The sequence below is a fragment of the Cricetulus griseus genome (assembly GCF_003668045.3).
Source record: "Cricetulus griseus strain 17A/GY chromosome 1 unlocalized genomic scaffold, alternate assembly CriGri-PICRH-1.0 chr1_0, whole genome shotgun sequence".
Lineage (NCBI taxonomy): Eukaryota > Metazoa > Chordata > Mammalia > Rodentia > Cricetidae > Cricetulus > Cricetulus griseus.
The window spans coordinates 135,456,402-135,476,382 of NW_023276806.1; the positions used below are offsets into that span (position 1 = coordinate 135,456,402).

Consider the following 19,981-nt stretch of genomic DNA (forward strand, 5'->3'; position numbering starts at 1 on the left):
GTGGCCATTCCTGGTGTATTTATTTATGCCACTGCCACTCAGGGATCACACATGGAACAGCTGTCTGCCTGGAGAATATCCAGCTATGAGAATGATGAGGGTTTTTTTTGTTTTGTTTTTCGAGGCAGGGTTTCTCTGTGGCTTTGGAGGCTGCCCTGGAACTAGCTCTTGTAGACCAGGCTGGTCTTGAACTTACAGAGATCCGCCTGCCTCTGCCTCCCTAGTGTTGGGATTAAAGGTGTGTGCCACCACCCCCCTGCTGAGCATGGTGAGATTTGGCTAGCTGGAAGAGGCATGTCTTCATACTTTCTTTTGGGGGGGGCAAACCATCCTAATTTAATCGCTCCTGAAGGTGTTTAGTCTCACCTTTTCCAAGTCACCCCTTGAATTTGAATCCCGCTGCACACATGTTCTTTGCATTCTCGAATGTTTGTCTATACCAGAGCCTTGGAGACCTATCTAGTTTGGTGGAAATGACCTATAGGACCTGGAGTTAGATAAGAGTTTAGTGGGGATGCCGTTGGAAGGCCCTGTTAACTCTGCAAACCTCTCCTGTTACTTCTCCATTTCACAGAGAGACTAGCTAGCTCATTTGTGGGGAGACACTACAGGCTGCTAGACAGTTGGGCTCAGGAGAGTTGCTGGGCTTGGGGACCAGGCCTTCATTCAGCATCAAAGTTTCCTTGCTTCAGGCAGTTAATTCACTTCCTACAACTCGGTCTTACCTGGACACTGAGTAATTACGCCAGCTTTGCCGGGTGGCTAGGAGAGTTACATGTGATTCCATTAGGTGCCTGGTGTACTTGACAGGTGTTATACAGTTAGGCATTGTGACTACATGGCTGCACCTGTGTTGTCTTAGTTAGGGTTTCCATTGCTGTGGTCAGACTATGATGATCAACAGGGCCGTGGGGCTTGCTTGCCTTTCTATGTCTGTTCGCTCCCTTCCTGCTAGATGACGAGTCTGTAAGTAGGTTGTATCTGAAAAGTGTGTAGTCCGTCGTTCCGGGAAATCGGGGCAGGAACCTAAGGGTAGGAACGGATGCTGAGGCCATGGAGCAATGGGCAGCTTGCATTTGTATAGCCCCCAAGACCACCGGTGTGAGCTGGGCCCACCCACACCCATCATCCAATCAGGGCAATGCATTACAGGCTTGTAATGACTCTAGCCTGTGTCAAGTTGACATAAAACTAGGTAAGACACGAGATGAATTCTAAAGGATCATGAGAGAATTTAGCGGGTCACTATTTTCACTATTTTTGGGTTATGGGGAGAGAGGGTGTGGGGAGAAGTAGGCAGGTGGTGGGTAGAGGGGTCTGGTCACTTGTATCTTGGCATAGGGACTATTTGGAAGGTAAGTTACCCTCTGGTTGTTCGTAGTTTGACATGTTGTTGATGCTACCTCTGGTTAATTGGCACTTACTCCCTGCTATATTTGCTGCTAATATAGATGCAAAGCTGGAGAGACCATGACATTAATAAAGTGTGCTTGGGAGATGCTCAGGAGTACACCTTTAAGTATTGTTTGAAGCCGGACGCAATGGCTACAGCCAGGAGGCAGAGGCAGGCAGATCTCTGTTAGTTCCTGGTCAGCCAGTGTTATACAATGAGACTCTATCTTAAAAATAAACATGTGGGCTGGCGATATGGCTCAGAGGTTAAGAGCACTGATTCTCTTCCAGAGGTCCTGAGTTCAATTCCCAGCAACCACATGGTGGCTCACAACCACCTGTTATTCAATCTGGTGCCCTCTTCTGGTGTACAGATATACATGGAAGCAGAATGTTGCATACATAATAGATAAATAAAATCTTTAATAAAAAGATAAATAAATAAATAAATAAATAAATAAACAAACATGTTCCGGGCTGTAGTGGTGCTCACCTTTCATCACAGCACTCAGGAGGTAGAGGCAGGAGGATCTCTGTAAGTTTGAGGGCATCCTGGTCAACAGAGCAAGTTCCAGGACAGCCAGGGATATACAGAGAAATCGTGCCTCAGAAAAAAATAAATAGGTAAATAAACAAACAATTGTTTGAAGTCTGCTAGCTGGTACTATGCCAAATGATACTTTTGCAGAAGGAAAATTTAGCAAAGACAGATTTGCAGAATAATATTTAATGAAGTGTTGTTTTTAGTTTTTAGTTGCTGGTGGATTGATTTCATTACCCCAGTGTGGGAAATGAGAGTTACACTTGGTGGGTGAGTCTGGTGGGTTTGAAAGGAAAACAGAGTAGTGGTGCATGTCTCAAGGAGAAACGTGCCTGGCTACTCTTTTGTGGAGTGTAGAAGAATCCTGGCTTATATGCATTTTTTTTTTTAGCCCCTATAGTTGTTCATGCATGACATAATTTGTTTTTCTTCTAGGATGTGGAGAAAGAGAAGGAAACTCACAATTACCTCAGCAAAGAGGAAATCAAAGAGAAAGTCCATAAGTACAATTTAGCAGTCACAGACAAGTTGAAGATGACCTTGGTAAGTACTTCCTGGTTCAGTTGGCTCTTCCCAGAAGACAATTGGGGTCAGAGAGGTGGCTTGGCCGGTACAAGCTGGCAAGTTTGATCCCCAAGATCCATAAGAAGGCCAGATAGGGTGGTGCACATCTGTAATACATAGTATGATTTGTCTATTTTAATCTAGTAACAGTTCATGGTCAACAGGAAAAATAGGGTATTTTTTGCAACTTTCTAAGTTTAATCTCTTTGTAGCTGAAGTTGAAAATCCCTGATTAGATGTGGGGGTGCACCCCCACTCTCCACCCCCGGGCCCCAAAAAAGGTGAAATTTGGGTTGGTGAGAAGGCTCTGAGGGCAAAGCCACTTGCTGAACAAGAACAAGCCTAATGATTCTTGGACTGCATCCTTTCCCTGTTCTGCTGACCCCCCACACTCAGTGTGACCTCTCTTCCATCTTCAGAATTCAAATGGGATTTACACTGGCTTCATTAAGGTGCAGATGGAACTCTGCAAACCAGCACAGACCCCTCCCAGTAGCAGTGACTGTGTGAACACACTTCATATCAGTAGCACCAACACCGTGGGAGAAGTGATCGAGGCCCTGCTCAAGAAGTTTCTGGTGACGGAGAGCCCCACCAAGTTTGCACTTTATAAGCGTTGTCACAGGGAAGACCAAGGTACGTTGCCACACTTAAAAGTGAAAGTGGTCTGTCTGCTCTGTGTATGTCCCTTAATTGGAAGGACATCTGATGCCGTGTCAAAGCCCAGGGACAGATTGTGGAAGCCACACTATGTCATGGAAGATCTTTTTGGTTATTGGCTGTTTGTATTTTTGAGTCAAAGAGCGGTTGAGGGGCTTTGAGGCTGCTGTATGTTGAAGATTTATGTGTGGAGGATTTGCTGGAGTGTCCAGAAGGGACAGGTTTGGTGAGGGCATGGTGAAAGTGATTTCCATGCCCTTTAGGACACAAAAGAACACTCCCGTGGTTGAAGTCTTCAGTAATACATTCACATCTTAAGTTCACACCACACTTGTGCGGTGGCTTGGTGGACCAAGAGGCACGTGTATAAATGGTGTTTGAGCTGGGGTCTATCTGAACTTAATGCCCATGCCCAGGGGATTGAAAGCATATTTAGATTACCTTTCAGAATGGGGTGAGGCATTTGGATGGAAGTTGGTGTCTACGGTTTACTCTCTCTGTGTTAACTGGGGAGTGCAACAGACAGCGGCGAGTGAGCTGCTTAAGCTTTCCCCGGTTTTTCTCTGGGAAAAGCCTACAGCAGCCACAGAAGAAAATGTGCTGAGTTTGACATGATGGCAATGACCTTCAGCTGCACAGGGTGACTGACACACGGCTTCCTTCTGAGGGTGTGCATTTGTTAAACACAGGCCCTCGGGAGCGGAAAGATAGGCAAGTCAGAGCTCCAGCCCTCCTGAAGTTACAGGCTCAGCAGCCTGGTGGAGGAGGAGGAGCCACTGGGAGACTACGCTGTAAGATGCATCTGGACTACCAAGGGACAGGGACGGTCTGATGACACTTTCAGCTTGCCAGCAACTTTGCCAGCTCACCTGTACGTCAGCTGCATGATCTAAAGTGGCAGTGTTCTGCCAAATTGTCATCCTTGTGGCTGGCGTGTCTTTGGACACTAGAGTTCTTCTGTGTAGAGGCACACTGTTTGTGTGACAAGTGCCTGGCTTGCTCGGCTGCCAGTTCTTAATTTGCAGAGGTTTGTTCCTAGGGCTTTGGGCTCATGTTGTTTGGTGGAGATATTCTCATTGTTTTTAAAGGGGTTAAGATCTCCCACCCCCAGCCCCCACAGAAGTTTTCCATCTTTCTGACAGGAGGGACAGAATTGTAACCACATTTGAGGCAAGTTCCTATTTTATTTTATTATTGTAACTCATTTCCTCCTCATCAAGGCATGGTGCATACTGGGCAGTTTGTTCACTGTGGGCCCTTGGTGTTAGGGTGAGAGAATGGTGATGTAGAGGTTTAGGTGTGGACTGTTGCTGTGATGTCAGGATGGGGTGTGGGGGTGTGGACTGTTGCTGTGATGTCAGGTTGGGTGTGGGGGTGTGGGTGGTGTGGATTGTTGCTGTGATGTCAGGATGGGGTGGGGGTGTGTGGACTGTTGCTGTGATGTCAGGATGGGGTGTGGGGGTGTGGGTGGTGTGGATTGTTGCTGTGATGTCAGGATGGGGGGTGGGGGTGTGGACTGTTCATGTGATGTCAGGATGGGGTGTGGGGGTGTGGACTGTTGCTGTGATGTCAGGATGGGGATTTGGGGGGGCACTGTCTCAGAATCACTGGCAACCTCTGTTAAATGCTCTTTGTCGTCTTTCCTAGTGTATGCCTGCAAGCTCTCCGACCGGGAACACCCACTCTACCTGCGTTTGGTAGCAGGACCCAGAACCGACACGCTTAGTTTTGTTCTTCGAGAACATGAAATTGGAGAGGTAAGAGAGGAACTGTTCACAAAGGCATCAAACTACACAGAACAGCCGGCCTGCTGTATTGCCTCAAGGAGGTGGGGCGAGAGGGAGCAGGGTGGGGTGAGATTTTTGAATCGTCTGAAATGAACCCACGTTAGCGTACAACATAATTCTCTTAGGACATTATATTGCTGTGTCCTCCTTAGGAGCCAGAGGACATAGCAGTTCTTACTCATTGCTATGCAAAGAGCAATTGTCACCTCTTCCCAGCCCCACATGACTGATCCAGCTGGGCCTCCCCTCTACATCTGCTCCTAAGACTCCAGGCCAGTCTCCTTCTACAGGGAAATAAAGGAAATCTGCTTCCCTCTTCAACCAGCCCAGGACCCGGGAGTTCTGTTTGCAAGAGCATCCCTGTCTCTCCAGGGACAATGTACTGGGGTGTCCACAGAGAAGCATTTCAGGCTGCGCTGTACATCATCTGGAGCTCTCAGTGGTCCTGGACAAACTCTCCAGGCCATGGCCCCAGACGTCAGAAGTGTGAATTGTCCGTGAAGCTGGGAGAACAGGCGTGCTGGCTTAGACATCAGGAGACAAACACTATGCTTAGATGAGGGGGATAAGACCTGAGGCTAATTTTCTAATTATTCTAGCCTTCCCCTCAAAGTGATCTATAAAGTGATACTAAATACTTCCTTTAAAATTATTATTATTATTATTATTTATTATTATTAGCGGAGTGGTGGTATCACGTGTCTTTAATCCCAGTACTCGGGAGGCAGAGGCAGGCGGATCTCTATGAGTTCAAGGCCAGCCTGGTCTACAGAGTGAGTTCCAGGATAGCCAGGACTGTTGGACAGAGAAACTCTGAATTGAAAACCTGTGTGTGTGTGTGTGCATCCATACATATAGATAGACGGTGATGATGATGATGATGATGTGTGTGTGTGTGTGTGTGTGTGTGTGTGTATGTATGTATGTATGTATGTATGTATGTGTGTGTGTGTATGTATGTGTTTGTGGGCATGTGTACCATAGCATACATACACGTAGAGATCGGAGGACAGCCAGGAGATGTTTCCCTTCCACATTTAGGTGGGTCCTGGGGTGGAACTCAGATCACCAGGTTTGTGAAGCTAGTTGGTGCTTTAAAAGAAAAAAAAAAAAGCTTGTTTTAATTATATTTTATTGTTTTGTGTGGATGTGTGCTCATGCACTTGGCACGGCACATATTTGGAGGTCAGAGGACAACTTGCAGTAGTCCGTTCTCTCTGACATGTGTGTCGTCAAGCCTGACAAGAGATAGTATTACCCACTGATGCACCTCACGGTCCTCTCCTACCTTGTGTGTGTGCACATCTGTGCGTGCAATGTAGCGCCTGCGTGTGTGTGCTCATGCGTGCGTGTGTGCATGCAATATCGCATCTGACGTGGGGGGGTGCTCTTAGGAACTAGAACTTCGAGTAGTGAGACACACCCAGCTGCCATGCAGGGCAGATGTAGGTGAGGAGACACTAAACAAGGACTGTCATCAGTCATTGCTTAGTGGCAAAATGAGAGCCTTGCATGGGAAGGGAGGGTAGAAGATCCTTCCCTGAAAAGCTTCTCAGGAAGGTAGATGCTCTCTGAGAAGGGTGAGCAGGAAATTGCTAGGCAAAGCAAAGCAGGGCTCTGTGTGTGTGTGTGTGTGTGTGTGTGTGTGTGTGTGTGTGTGTGTGTGTGTGTGTGTGTAAAAGAAACAGGGGACTTAAGAGACACCCCCCCCATCTCAAATGTGATAAGGGAGACCATGTGAGGTCCTAAATGGAGTTCAGTTTGTCACTGATGGAAATTTGGATGAAAAAGTGCTCATTTGCAGTCTTGGCTTTAGGGATAACCAGTGTTAATAGAACCGGCCATGGTAAGATAATAGGAGAAACAGACCGAAGGCTTAGTGACTAAGCCTTAGAGCATGCCCTAAGCCAGTTGGGGTACTGAGTATGGGACTGGGGAGGTACAACATTGCTTCGTGTGAACATTCAGTGGGTGCCAACTGTATGCTTTTAACCATGAGTGCTTGCCACGGCTGTGTGTGTAGGAGTGCCAGGGGTGGTTGGAGAGGGCAGGAGTAGACCGAGAAGGCTGGTGCTGGGATACAGGTTGGGTGAGAAAGCAGATGGACTCCGGAACTGTCAGGAGTTGATGAGATTGTGGGCAGGGAAGAAGGCAAGACCTCGACTCCAGGTGCAGATGCGGGGAGCCGATGTCTCTCTGGAGCGTTATAGTTGCTGAGGGCAGCCGTAGTCCCCACTTCATTATTATAGACAGTGTTCTGCAGGGCTTGGTGCCACATGCTGTAAAAGCAGCGCTCAGAAGGCTGAGGCGGGAGGGCCCTGAGTTCAAGACCAGACTGTGCTGCATAGCAGAACCTTTGTCTCTGTGGAGTGGGGGTTGAGGGGGAACTGAAGTAATCGTGTCCGGGCTCTGAGCTAACATGGCGTATTCCTCTCTGTCCCCCGCAGTGGGAAGCCTTCAGCCTCCCAGAGCTGCAGAACTTCCTGCGTATCTTGGACAAAGAAGAAGATGAACAGCTGCAGAGCCTGAAGCGGCGCTATACGGCCTACAGGCAGAAGCTGGAGGAAGCCCTGGGCGAGGTGTGGAAGCCCGGCTAAGGCCAAGGGCGTCCTGCCAGGATGGCACAGCTCGGGACCTATGAAAGAGCGCCGCCGCCGCTTCCTCTGCTCAGAGAGCTGTTGTCGTGCCCCGCCATGCTAGGGTCTTCCTCTTTTCTCTCTAGACACAGTTCTCAAAGCCTGGTCACACAGCATCCTGCGCCTCACGGATTGGCACAAGGGACTTTGCAAGCTTGTCCTGTCGCAGCATGGCGATGTTACCTCTTGCAAGCTGTGAGCCTGTGGTCATCAGGCACATCCTGGATTGCTTGGAAGCATGGACTCTGGCTTGATTTCCCCCGTTTTCTTCTCGTGACTTTGGTTATGTGATTTTTGTTAAGCTTCAGGGTGGGCGGATGTTAAAAAAGCAGCCTTTGTATACTTGTCCTGTGGTGGAACTACCTGCTTGGTTTTCTTCTGTCAGAACAGTGTGTCCCATGATCTGAAAGGCAGGAATTTAGGGGGGTTGGGAAAAGATTTTGTAAGAGTTTTGACACAGAACGTAAAGCGCATGTTGGGAAGGTAGAGGAGAGAGAGGCGAGAGCCCATGGCTTGGGCAGGTGCCATGGCGTCTAAGTTAGTGATAGAGAAGGAAGGTTTATTTGTTTGTAAAGGAGTTAAAAGCATCCAGGGTTGATGTTAGGTCATTTTAAGATTGTTTGACTTGCTAGTTAGTTGTAAAGTGTAGGGTCAGAGCCAAAGGACTGGTAGCTAAGTCTAAAGGAGGGATCTGTGAACTGCACCTGACCTGTGGTGGATTTACCCTTGACTGAGGTGGGCCTTCTGCAGCTGGGCCTGGTCTCTGCACACCAGTTCCCCCCTCTGCTGGTATGGACTGGATGGTCTCCAGGTGTAGCTTCTCTGTGTAGATGGGGCCTGACCATGGCTGATTTTCTGTTAAATGTAGTTTTCCCCCACCCCAGAAGTTACTCTCAGAGTTAAAATGGAGTTTAGGTAAGGGCAGCGATTCCCCCTCCACCTGTTAGCTAGAAGATGTGTCAAGCCCAGGGCTCACAGCAAACTTTGTGACAATCACTCTCTTGCCCTTTCTCCCCCCACTCCCCCACCCCCGTCTCACCCCACCCCCACCCCATCCCTCTCCAAAATTCTTACAAAGTAGAGGACAGGGATGTTGATTGAAGACCCAATCCTACCACATCCTTGCCTATAAGAGATTTGACTAAGAGCCCCAAAGAAGGAGTCCACACCCAGCTGGCCGCACAACAGGCCTTCATTATGGAACTATTTTAACAGAAGTGTGTCTGTTCCTTCCAACCAAAGAAATGTGTGTGCAATAGAAGCCTTCCCGAGGACAGGCGGGCACAATTGCCTCATTTCCCGCAGCAGCTTGCAAATCCAAGAGCAGAGGGAACAGCGAGCTGGGCTTCCGGAGGGGCCTTATAGTCGGTCTGGTTTTAGTCTAGATAGATATTGCTGTTGTTTATAAATTCCCAAGGAATTGTTAACGCGGTGACACTTAATGGATTCTTTTGGAAATTCCAAGGTGCTCCAGCTATTTGCCTTTCTATGAACCGTGCCTTCGACTGAGTATCTGTCCCTTCATGGTGGCTCTCCTGACTTGTCAGAGAACGTCACCTGGGAGGGGGGGAGGCATATCCGAGTGTGGGTTGTGCTCCACCAGCTCCAGAGACAATCAGATCTTCTAAGCTATTAGGAAGAGTTGGAAAAAAAATGAAACAAAAACAGTAGAACTAGCTATAAAATATGAATGGCACATCTTGTTTAATTTTGCATGCAATTTCTTTTTAGTGCATCAGTGAGGTTTTAGTGACATTGTCACCCAACACTTTGCCTTTGTTGTTCAGGGAATGCCTTCATGGTTTCTGTACTGGTTTTACTATTGACTGTGGCTTGGGTTTGTGTGCTGTCGCCAGCCACCTGGTCTTCTAATTACTCTTCCCAGTAATCTTAGAGTGTGCGAAGCACTAGTTTCTCATTTTAAGACCCTGTTAGAATCTAAAAGTAGTGGCTGATGGCTGTCTGTGAATTTTTTTATTTTATTTTATTTTATTTTATTTTTACTTGAAGTAGAGTGTGTGATGCAGGAATCCTCATCTGTATTCATCCAAACCTTGATCACTGTCCTGTGCACTACACTTGTGACTGGGGAACTTGACTGTATTGAAGATCTGCCAGTTCCTGGTTCCTGAAGACTGCTGTTCTCCCAAACACTGGCTCCTACAGCAGCCTTTTTAAAGCATAAAAGAGGAAAAAGAGCTCCAGAGGCCAAAGATCTTTACTTGCAACCATTGTTCGAATCCTTCAGTAGAACGAAACTAAGCTTTGCTGTAATACTGTTTTCTCTCCAGAATGTGATGGTACCGGAATGGTGTTAAATGAAGGGCGGAGCATTTTAATTGCAGGGGAGCATTTTAAATCTAGATGTTAAAAGCTATATTTATAATGTTGATGAGTTTAAGTTTTATTTTTATAGGGAAGATGTTTCTCCCCTGAAATTGTGTCTGGAATGGCAAAATTGTTTCTATTATTAAAAACTGAAGTCGTTAGTTGATATTCGTGTGCCTTTATTTATGATAGCACTATATATATTCCGTTTTGGAACAAGCTTTTTGGGGACATACATACCAGAATTCAGTAATGTTCACAAGGGTTTTTTGTTTTGTTTTCTGGGAAGGGTCTCATCATTCTTCCAAATACCATTTTTTTGTTTCCTTATTCTAGCCCCATGTCTGCCTGTCCTGGACATTAAAGTTGTTTTCCTTGTGAACTACATACACATTGCAAACCATAAAAAGCCATGCAAACGCTAAAGAACATTTTGTTGCTTACTGCCAATAGAACCAGGCAGTCCTTAGAAACCCCAGCCTGCCCCTGCCATTCTTGTCCTGTTGTTTTTTTTTCCCCCTGAAACAGGCCACTGAAGCAGCAGGGTATATTTAGTGTTGGGTTCCTACACTGTTTTTACAAATGGAATGGAGAAGTTTTCTTGGATTTGGTGGGGACTGCCACCCCTTGTGCTCTTGTCTCCAAGGCTGCTCAAAGTGTACTCTTGCTATACTGCCCCCTAGAGGCCTTGTTAAGGTGAGGGCCAGGCCCTGGGAAGGAACTGGCTCTAGATAGGCACTTAGTTGTAGTACAGGGGAGGCTTCTTTACAAAATATATCGTCACCTGATATGTTTTTATCCCCCACCAATTAAATATTCTGGGGTCCGAGAGGACCAGGGTTAATTCCCAGCAGTTTCAGGTTGATCTGGCGCCCTCTTCTGTACTCCATGGGTACTCCATGCATCTGGTACACAAACATACATGCAGGCAAAATATCCATACACATAAAATAAAAATAGTCTCTTAAAAATGTATTTTTCTGGACAGGACATGTTGGCAAACACTTTTAACACTGAAGAGGCAGAGGTAAGTGGATCTCTCAATTCAAGCCCAGCCTTGTCTATATAGTTCTAGGCCAGCTAAGGCTACAGAAGGAGACATATACCTTGTCTCAAAAACTAATAACAAAGACTGTACTTTTCTTAGAAGTATTCAAAACGGCAACAGAACAAACAGCTGGGGTGTGTTTGTGCACGCACACGAGTGTGCATAGGGGGGATTTTTTATATATGTGTTTGTGTTTTTTGCAAATAGTGTTAGTCAACAGAGCAATTATTTTTGTATAAGTTACGTCAAAGAAAACCACACAAGGAAGAAGCTGCTTTAGCTAGGTGGTGGTGGCTCACGCCTTTAATCCCAGCACTCAGGAAAGCAGATGTAGGTGGATCTCTGAGTTCAAGTCCAGCCTGGTTTACAGAGTGAGTTCCAGGACAAGCTCCAAAGCTACATAGAGAAAACCTGTCTGGAAAACAAAACAAAAAAGGAAAAAATACCTGCTTTGCATTTCCATTCAAAACATAAGGCCCACCCTATACCAAGCAAGGTTAGTGCTATTGAAAAACCATCAGGGGGCTGGAGAGATGGCCCAGAGGTTAAGAGAACTGACAGCTCTTCCAGAGGTCCTGAGTTCAATTCCCAGCAACCACATGGTGGCTCACAACCATCTGCATTATATGTATATATATATATATATATATATATATATATATATATATAGGAATATATATCCACCTGCTGGAATTAACCTACCTGTCTCCATCTCCGTTTGTTCCTTTGTCCTCTTGTTTTTTTCAGCCTCGACAACTCCCGGTGTTGCTGCATCGAGTTTTCCTTTGCCTCCATAGGCAGCAAGACCTTTTTATATTTTCCTTTGGCTTTTTCGTAAGGCTGATGGCCATGTGTCTCCGGGTTGCCGCCGATTGATGGCCACGTGTGTCTGTGTGTCTTGCTGCTCCACATCTTGCCGAGGTTTTGTAGCATCACCAGGTTCTCTTGGTTTTCAGGGGTTAGTGGGAACAACAAGAACGAGACCACTTGGGTGCACGGGGTCGTCTCCTTCCTCTTTTTCACTTTCTCACTGAGAGAGACTGCTCCTCATTCTCTTCAGGACAAGCCTTCTCTGCCTTTGCCAGATCTTAATTCTCCCCTCTTCTGTAACACACTTGATCTTCCTCGCTGTGAGCACTGGGAAAACTGCTGACTGAAGCACTGAGAGCTTGTGCTCCTCCCGAAGGTTTGCATGAAGAATGCATGTGGTGCCTAGTGTGGGGGTGCACGCTTTAATCGGCACTTGGGAGGCAGAGGCAGGTGGATTACTGTGAGTTCCAAGGCCAGCCTGGGGCCACACATCAAGATAGTTTCTTTAAAAAAGAGAGAGAGAAAGAATGCATAGGACATTTTCCTCCTTCCTCAGTAACACAGTCACCCAGTACCCATATGTATGTATGTATGTGCAAACATACACATGTGTGTGTGTATATACCCAGTACACATACATATGTGTATAATATGTGTGTTTCTATGATTCTTGGCTCCCCAAGACAAATCATAGAAATGAGAATTTCTCTTCCCTAAGGCAGGTCATGGAAGCAAATATTCCTTCTCTCTTTCTGTCTTTTGTGAGGCTGGGAGGCAGCTCAAAAGTTGAGTATTTACCACTCTTTAAGAACTGAATTTGATTCCCAGCACCCACGTCAGGGCGCTCACAATCACCTGTGTATAAATAACTCCAGCTTCTGGTCCCTCTCATGCCTCCGGCCTCTGTGGGCACCTACACTCATGTGCCCCTCCCCCAGACACAAAATTAAAAGTAAAAAACATTTAGAAAAGTGGAAATAACCTTGGGTTGAGCTCCATCCCCAGCACTATGTCAAAGTAGCACTACTAATAAAATTAAAAGTAAGTTATTTGAAATGTGGCGTAAGACTCCATTTCAAAAGGGTTCCTGCCTCTCTGCTGTAAGAAAGCTAGGCTGCACAAAAAGCTGGGACAATCAGGAGACACTTTGCTGGGTTTCCCCATTTGGTCTATCTCATTTTAACATGGCTGCCCATGCTTCCCTGCATGCTTATGTAGTCAGTGTTTCATCAGCCATTCCATCCCATCTGGAGAAGTTCCTGGAGAATGGTGTGTCTTGCCCAGTGAACTTTCTCTTATGTATCGTTTATAATAACCCAGCACACACAGGTGGATGTTTCCCTGGCTTCTGTGCTCTGTTCTAGGAAAATGAACCTGAGGGAGGACCAAGGGAACCCAGATTTACAGCCATATGACCTGGGACTTAGCATCTAGTGTGCAGTGACTTTTGGAGACTGAGCCCTTGAGCTGTGGATGAATGGATGACAAGGGCCACCTTGCTGGTTTTCACTGCAGGCTTCCTTGCTTGTTGTTGGGGAGTTCTCATGTCTTCTGGGCTCACACCATGGATCAGTGTGAGCGTGTAACATGTAAGAGGAACAGAGTTCTGAGCTGTTGGCTTTTCTCACTGTGGTTCAGTTACACAAGCACTGCATCTGATGTCAGATGATCCCAGTTTGCTGTTTCCTTGTACTCAAAGCGGAAGTCTCTTGTGACAGCCCATGTCAACAAGGTGCTAATCATGTGCCAAGCCTTATTCAAAAGGCCGACAGCATATTAAGACATATATTCCACACTAAATAATGTATACATTCCCACTCACAGGTGAGGAAACACATTGCTGGGCAGTCCCAAGCTATTGTGAGAGTGATTAGCAGCAGGCCTGCCTTCTCAGCCATCTTATTCTCCAGCTCCCGTGTTCTGTAAAGTGCACTGAGCAAACACCACATTCTGTCTGACTGGCACACCCTGAGAGCAGGCTAATGTCGGAACACATAGACTTTCCACCCACTTATTTGTTGGTGGTTGTTCTTCATTGATGACTTAATTTAGGACCTGTGGGTCACGATCAGGGGTGGGGGCAGGTCAAATGATCCTTTCTCAGGGGTCACATATCAGATATCCTGCATATCAGATATTTGCCTTACCATTCATAACAGTAGCAAAACAACAGTTATGAAGTAGCAATGATTGGGGTCACCACAACATGAGCTATGTTAAAGGGTCCCAGCATTAGGAAAGTTGAGAATGACTGGTTTAGGGGATAATATTAAGTTACATGGAAGGAACTGTCTTGGGTTTTCCTTTAGGGTCTATTGCCGGGGAGGAGGGGTCGGATCAGGGAACCAACTCCAGTGTTGCTCTTGCGGTTGGTTCGATAATTTCTGGAGCTACCAGGGAAACAAAAGGGAGGTTCAGGAGCAAGGAAAGCAAATCATCCAAAATTGCTGGGAGTTGACCCCCTCTGACACCCTGAAGACCAGCGTCACCCTTTGCAATGGAAATAAGTGTTTAGAGTCTGCCATGTGCCACTTCCTGATGTGAGCCGCTGTTTGCTTAATTTGGTGTTCTAGAAAGAATCCTGGTTTAAGGGTTAATGGGTTGGGAGGCACGCCAGGTGAAAGCCTGAAGGGGCAGAGCGGGGAGTGGCCAGCTAGACAACTACCTCCAGGTTGAGCTCATCAGTCTCATCTGCAGGAGTGGTTTATGCTTTGGTTTCTGGTCTGGTATCGTCTCTTTTTGTCAAATTCCTGGTGGAGTCCAGGAGAAGCTTGTGATTTCAAGCACTGACTTCCGAGATTAACTCCTTTGAAAGACATCAAGTTGGTGCTGTTTTTGTTGTTGGTGGTGGTGATTTTCAATTTTCATGACAGGGTTTCTCTCTGTAGCCCTGGTTGTCCTGGAACTCACTCTGTAGACCAGTCTGGCCTTGAACTCACAGAGATCTGCCTGCCTCTGCCTCCGGAGTGCTGGGATTAAACCGTGCTCAGCTGCTGCCACCACCACCACCAACCATTCAGGTTCTGTTTGTCTTTTGCACCAGTCCCGGGACTCTGCCATCTTAACAGGTTCTCAGCTGCACATGGTGGCACTGAGCCCTGGTCTCCCGATTTCTAAGGAAGGTAAGTTGGTACTCTGAAATGTTGATATACACAGCCACACAGCAGGACTCCACACTTCACAGTTTCACTCTATTATGGGGAGGGAATTGTTTCAGCCAGCTAAGTTTTGTTTTGTTGTTGCGTTTGCTTTTTGAGTTTTTTCTGAGACAGGGTTTCTCTGTGTAGCCCTGGCTGTCCTGGAACTCTGTAGACCAGTCTGGCCTTGAATTTACAGAGATCCACCTGCCTCTGCCTCCCAAGTGCTGGGATTAAAGGTGTATGTGGCCACTGCCTGGTGGCCAGTCAAGTGTTTGGTTTTACTTTGTTGTTGCTGCTGTTGAGTGTTGAGAGGTGCTACAGTGTTCCTACTGCACATTCGTACAGTTAAATCTTCTAAAGTGGGTGACCTGTATATATCTTATTTAATGTCCTTGTGTCCTGTGATACCTGCATTATTTTGTCTGTTTTGTTTGGTCTTTTGAGACAGGATCTCTCTATATATCCCTGGCTATCCTGAACTCACTCTGTAGACCAGGCTGGCCTCGAACTCACAGAGGTCTGCCTGCCTCTGCCTCCCCAGTGCTGGGATTAAAGGCGTGCACCACCAACACCCAGCTGATACTTGTATTCCTATTGCCTTTCTCCTCCTCCTCCTCCTCTTTCATCTATATCAGTAAGTTCTGCCCTTGACTTGGAAAGAAACATCAAATCTCTCAATTTCATTAACTGAACATTTTTACTTTTAGATGGGGTCTCATTTTGAGCACGAACTGGCTTAGAACTTTACTGTGCAGCCACGATAGCCTCCATCTTGTGGCAATCCTCCTTTCTCAGCCTCTCAATATTGAGTTTGCAGGGAGAGCCGACCTCTGCCATCAACAGGTGTTAGGAAGTCAGCAGTGTTAGCGACTGGGAGGATTATATGGTGGGAAAACGTCACGCCTCCGCCACAGGAGTTCATGGGAATGAGAGGCTGTGTAAAAATAGCCAAGTGCTGTGGAAATGAATCCAGGTGTTTCGAGGGACAACTGAGGAGGCTAGAGAAGTGACTTAGAGCTGAGGTCATGATGGGGATTCAGAGTCAGAGGCATCGTCTCTGTAAGAGACTGGCTTCTGGGGCTCTTTTGGTAGTGTCTATTAGAGTACGTCTGGCAGTTCACTCTCCATCATTCTATAGAAGGACTAAAGTTCATTTTTGCAGGGGAACAGTCCATGTTTGTAGCAACAGTTGCTCCAAATCAAACTCTGTTGTTTTGTTGTTTGCTTTTCTCTGAGGCAGAAAAGATAGTTCTGAGGGCCCTCAATTTGCTTTGCTGGGACCCATCCCCAGTTCTGCATAAGCCATGTGTGGTGGTCTATGCCTGCAACCCCAGCACTGGAGAGGTGGGGGTGGGTGATCAGAAGGTCAAGGCCACCCTCACCTGCACAGTGAGTTCAGGACCAGCCAGCTTTACCTGAGACCCTGCAAGGATGGAGAAACAGGAAGAGTATGAGTCATTGGCTTCTGTCACAGGGCTACTCTGAGGTGAGATGAAGCAGTGAATGTAACCGTAGTGAATCCGCACACTGCTGATCTCGGAGTATCGGGGTACTATCAGGTGGTAGTTTCTCAACCCTCATTTGACACTAAAGCTTGTCTAAAAGCATCCTAAATGTCATTTTTCCAAGAGGAACCCTTTTCAAAGTAGAAAAGCTTTTGTTTGGACTTCACAATGTCATATTTGCATGTTCAACGGCATTTGCAGCCTGAACTCAGAGAGCTGCCTGCCTCTGACCTTGAACTTCAACATGCATGTGTGTGCATGCATGTGCACACCTCCACACACATGTGCCCAGCCACATGCAAAAAAAAAAGAGAAAACATGCATACACACATGCACAGCACACACGCATGAAAACGTGAGGGATAAAAACAATCCCGGGGAGCTGGAGAGATGGCTCAGCAGTTAGGAGCACTGACTGCACTTCGAGAGGACCCAGGTTCAATTCCCAGCACCCACACAGCAGCTCACAACTGTCTGTAACTCCAAGATCTGACCTCTCACACACACATACATGCAGGGAAAAAAAATAAACCCAGTGCAAATAAAATAAAACAATAAACTATTAAAAAATCCTGCTAAGGACCAGCAATCATGTAATATTGATGTACCGGCTGTGAGTGTCACCAAGTCAGGCACTTAAGAACTAAGTCAAGAGCTGAGAGGTTCTCACTGGTTAAAGAACACCTGCTGCTCTTCCAGGGGTTCTGGGTTCCCAGCACCTGTGTTGAACAGCTCACAATGCTTGTGAATAACTCCAGCTCCAGGAGCTCGGGCAGCCTCCTCTGGCCTTCTTAGGCATCCGCACACAATACACATACACATACATTAAGAATAATCTACTTTTTGCCAGGCAGCGGTGGCGCACACCTTTGATCCCAGCACTCGGGAGGCAGAGGCAAAGGCAGGCAGATCTCTGTGAGTTCAAGACCAGCCTTGTCTACAAGAGCTAGTTCCAGGACAGCCTCCAAAGTCACAGAAAGAAACCATGTCTTGAAAACAAAACAACAACAACAAAAAACCCCCAACAAAACAAAACAAAAAAAGAATAATTTACTTTTTAAAGATGTTTTATATGGACACTGGGGTTTTGCCTGCATGCATGTCTGTGCCAGATTCCCTGATACTGGAATTAAAGACAGCTGTGAGCTGCCCTGTGGGTGCTGGAAATTGAACCCAGCTCCTTTGGAAGAGCAGTCAGTGCTCTTAATTGCTAAGCCATCTCTCCAGCCCCATCAAAAGAAGTCTTTTTTTAATTTTATTTTTCCCTTTTTTATTAGAAAGAAAATTATTTTACATGTTGATCCCAGGTCCCTCTCCCTCCCCTCCTTCCCTGCCCCCCCAACTAACGCCCTACCTATCCCATACCCTTTCTGCTCCCCGAGGGTGAGGCCTTCCATAGGGGGTCTTCACAGTCTGTCATAGTCTTTGGGATAGGGTCTAGGCTTAGGGAGTATCCCTCCATGTGGGATGGCTCCTAAAGTCCATTCCTATGCTAGGGATAAGTACTGATCCACTACAAGAGGCCCCATAGATTTCCAAGGTCTCCTCACTGACACCCACATTCAGGGGGTCTGAATCAGTCCCATGCTGGTTTTCCAGCTATCATTCTGGGGACCAAGAGTTTTCCCTTGTTCAGGTCAGCTGTTTCTGTGGGTTTCACCAGCCTGGTATGTTCCTCCTTTGCTCATCAGTCCTCCTTTTCTGCATCTGGATTTCAGTTCAGTTCAAGGTTTAGCTGTGGGTGTCTGCTTCTACTTCCACCAGCTTCTGGATGAAGGCTATACGATGCCAAATGAATGCCATCAAACTCATTATCAGGAGAGGGCATTTAAGGTAGCCTCTCCTCTGTTGCTTAGATTGTTAGTTGGTGTCATTTTTGTAGCTCTCCAGACATTTCCCTCGTGCCTGATTTCTCTTTGAACTTATACTGTCTCCCTCTAATATCTCTTATCTTGCTCTCTTCTGTTCTTCCCCCAACTCAACCTCCCTGACCCATCATGTCTTCCTCATCCCTCCTCTTCTCCCCTTCTCATTCTCCTAGTTTAAAAAGAAGTCTTTGAGAAAGAACTAACATAAGGTAGCGCTTGTGGGATGCACTGTGCACAAAGGTGATTTCTGTTCCATTGCCTTTCACCCATTCTGTTTCTCTTCCAGTATTCCTTTTGAAAAGCCTGCTTTCCTTTTTCTGTTTCTGCTGTCTTCAATTTTGACTTAGAGAGTGTTTGATCTTGGCCTTATAGGGGTTGGCCAGACATGGCTGTGGAGGCACAGCAAAGTGTGTGAGCTAGAGGGAATCTGTTCTGGGCAGTGGCCACTGCCAAGTGTCTTGTCTATATTTTAAAAACTCATGCTTAACGGAGGAAATTGGTTTAAACATAGACCATTCACAGCTGTAGGGCAATTGGACGAGAGGCTGACTTGCAGCTCCCCCCACCCCCGTGTTTCCCACAGAGGCAGTTACAGAGTGTGTTCTTTCCTGACAACCTAGAATCAGGGTACCTGGAGCAATGGGCCACTGGGCTGTCATATCAGCCAGGTGAGGATGACAGGGAGTGATCCACACCACAGGCCACAACTGGAGGCCTTAACCTTTGTTTGGTGCCTGTGTTTCCAATGCTTGTAAACTCCCATGCCCTCCCTAAGTGGGGCATGGAGGCTTACACCTATCATCCTAGCACTCCTAATGCCCAGACAGGAGGAGTATGGCTTCAAGGCTAGCCTGGGCCACACAGTGAAGCCCTGATAGCTCCTAGGGATAACCCCCCTACAACAAACCAACTTTCCTCAGTTGGTGATTTCCTGGAGACCAGACATTACCTTCAGCTCCCTTTGCATCTCTCCCTAGCTGGGGGACACCAAGTGTGGTGGGGGAGACTACCTAGACAGGTGTGGCAACAACCACATGGGCACTTTGGAGACAGCAGGGTCCTCCCTCTCCAGGTACACCCAGTTGCAGCTGCAACTTGCAGGTGGCTGAGCTCTGGGCGGGGCTTTTCAGGGGCCTCAGGGAGGACAAAGGGGATCAGCATCTCGGGCCTGAAGCTTCTCTCCTCATTCTGGGTAGAGGCACCGTGGCACCGGGGGCTTCTCTCGCCTCATCCTGTGTGTGTAGGGGATTCAGCATGGCACTTGGACTTCTCTCTTTGTGGAAACAATCTTGGGAGAGTGCAGAAGAAGGCCAATGGCTGCCTTGAGAGGTGACTCAACTCTAGGCATTGTCACTCATTCCAGATCCCTAGTAAGAATCCGAAGTGTGTTATATTGACTGAAGACAGCATGGGAGATACTGATGGGGAGGTGGGAGGCAAGGATACAAAGCAGCTTAAGTCTTAGGGGCATAAGCAGAATAGAATAGAATCATCAAGTGTGTGAGTCGATTTCCCATCACTCAGAGGAGGTGGAGGGGCGTGTGTGTGTGTGTGTGTGTGTGTGTGTGTGTGTGTGTGTTGCTAACAGGTGCTTCACAGTCTAAGCTGGACTCTCCCTTGTGTCAGCTTTTGGGAACTACAGAAGCACAAGAAGGTTTGACTGATGAGCTGCCAGCCAGGGAGCCCATTAAAATATTTTCCA

The 19,981-nt window shown here is 47.0% G+C and overlaps 1 protein-coding gene across 1 annotated transcript in view; it reads left to right on the forward strand.

Moving 5' to 3' along the window:
- The window catches only part of Rassf3 (Ras association domain family member 3), a 61,380-nt gene extending 51,306 nt beyond the window's left edge, over window positions 1-10,074 (forward strand). Inside the window, exons 2-5 of the mRNA XM_027392300.2 lie at window positions 2,369-2,476; window positions 2,917-3,133; window positions 4,805-4,914; window positions 7,392-10,074. Coding sequence (XP_027248101.1) covers window positions 2,369-2,476; window positions 2,917-3,133; window positions 4,805-4,914; window positions 7,392-7,541 — 585 coding nt within the window. The 3' untranslated portion in view covers window positions 7,542-10,074. The remainder of the gene's footprint in view (window positions 1-2,368; window positions 2,477-2,916; window positions 3,134-4,804; window positions 4,915-7,391) is intronic.
- Window positions 10,075-19,981: the final 9,907 nt, after the last annotated feature.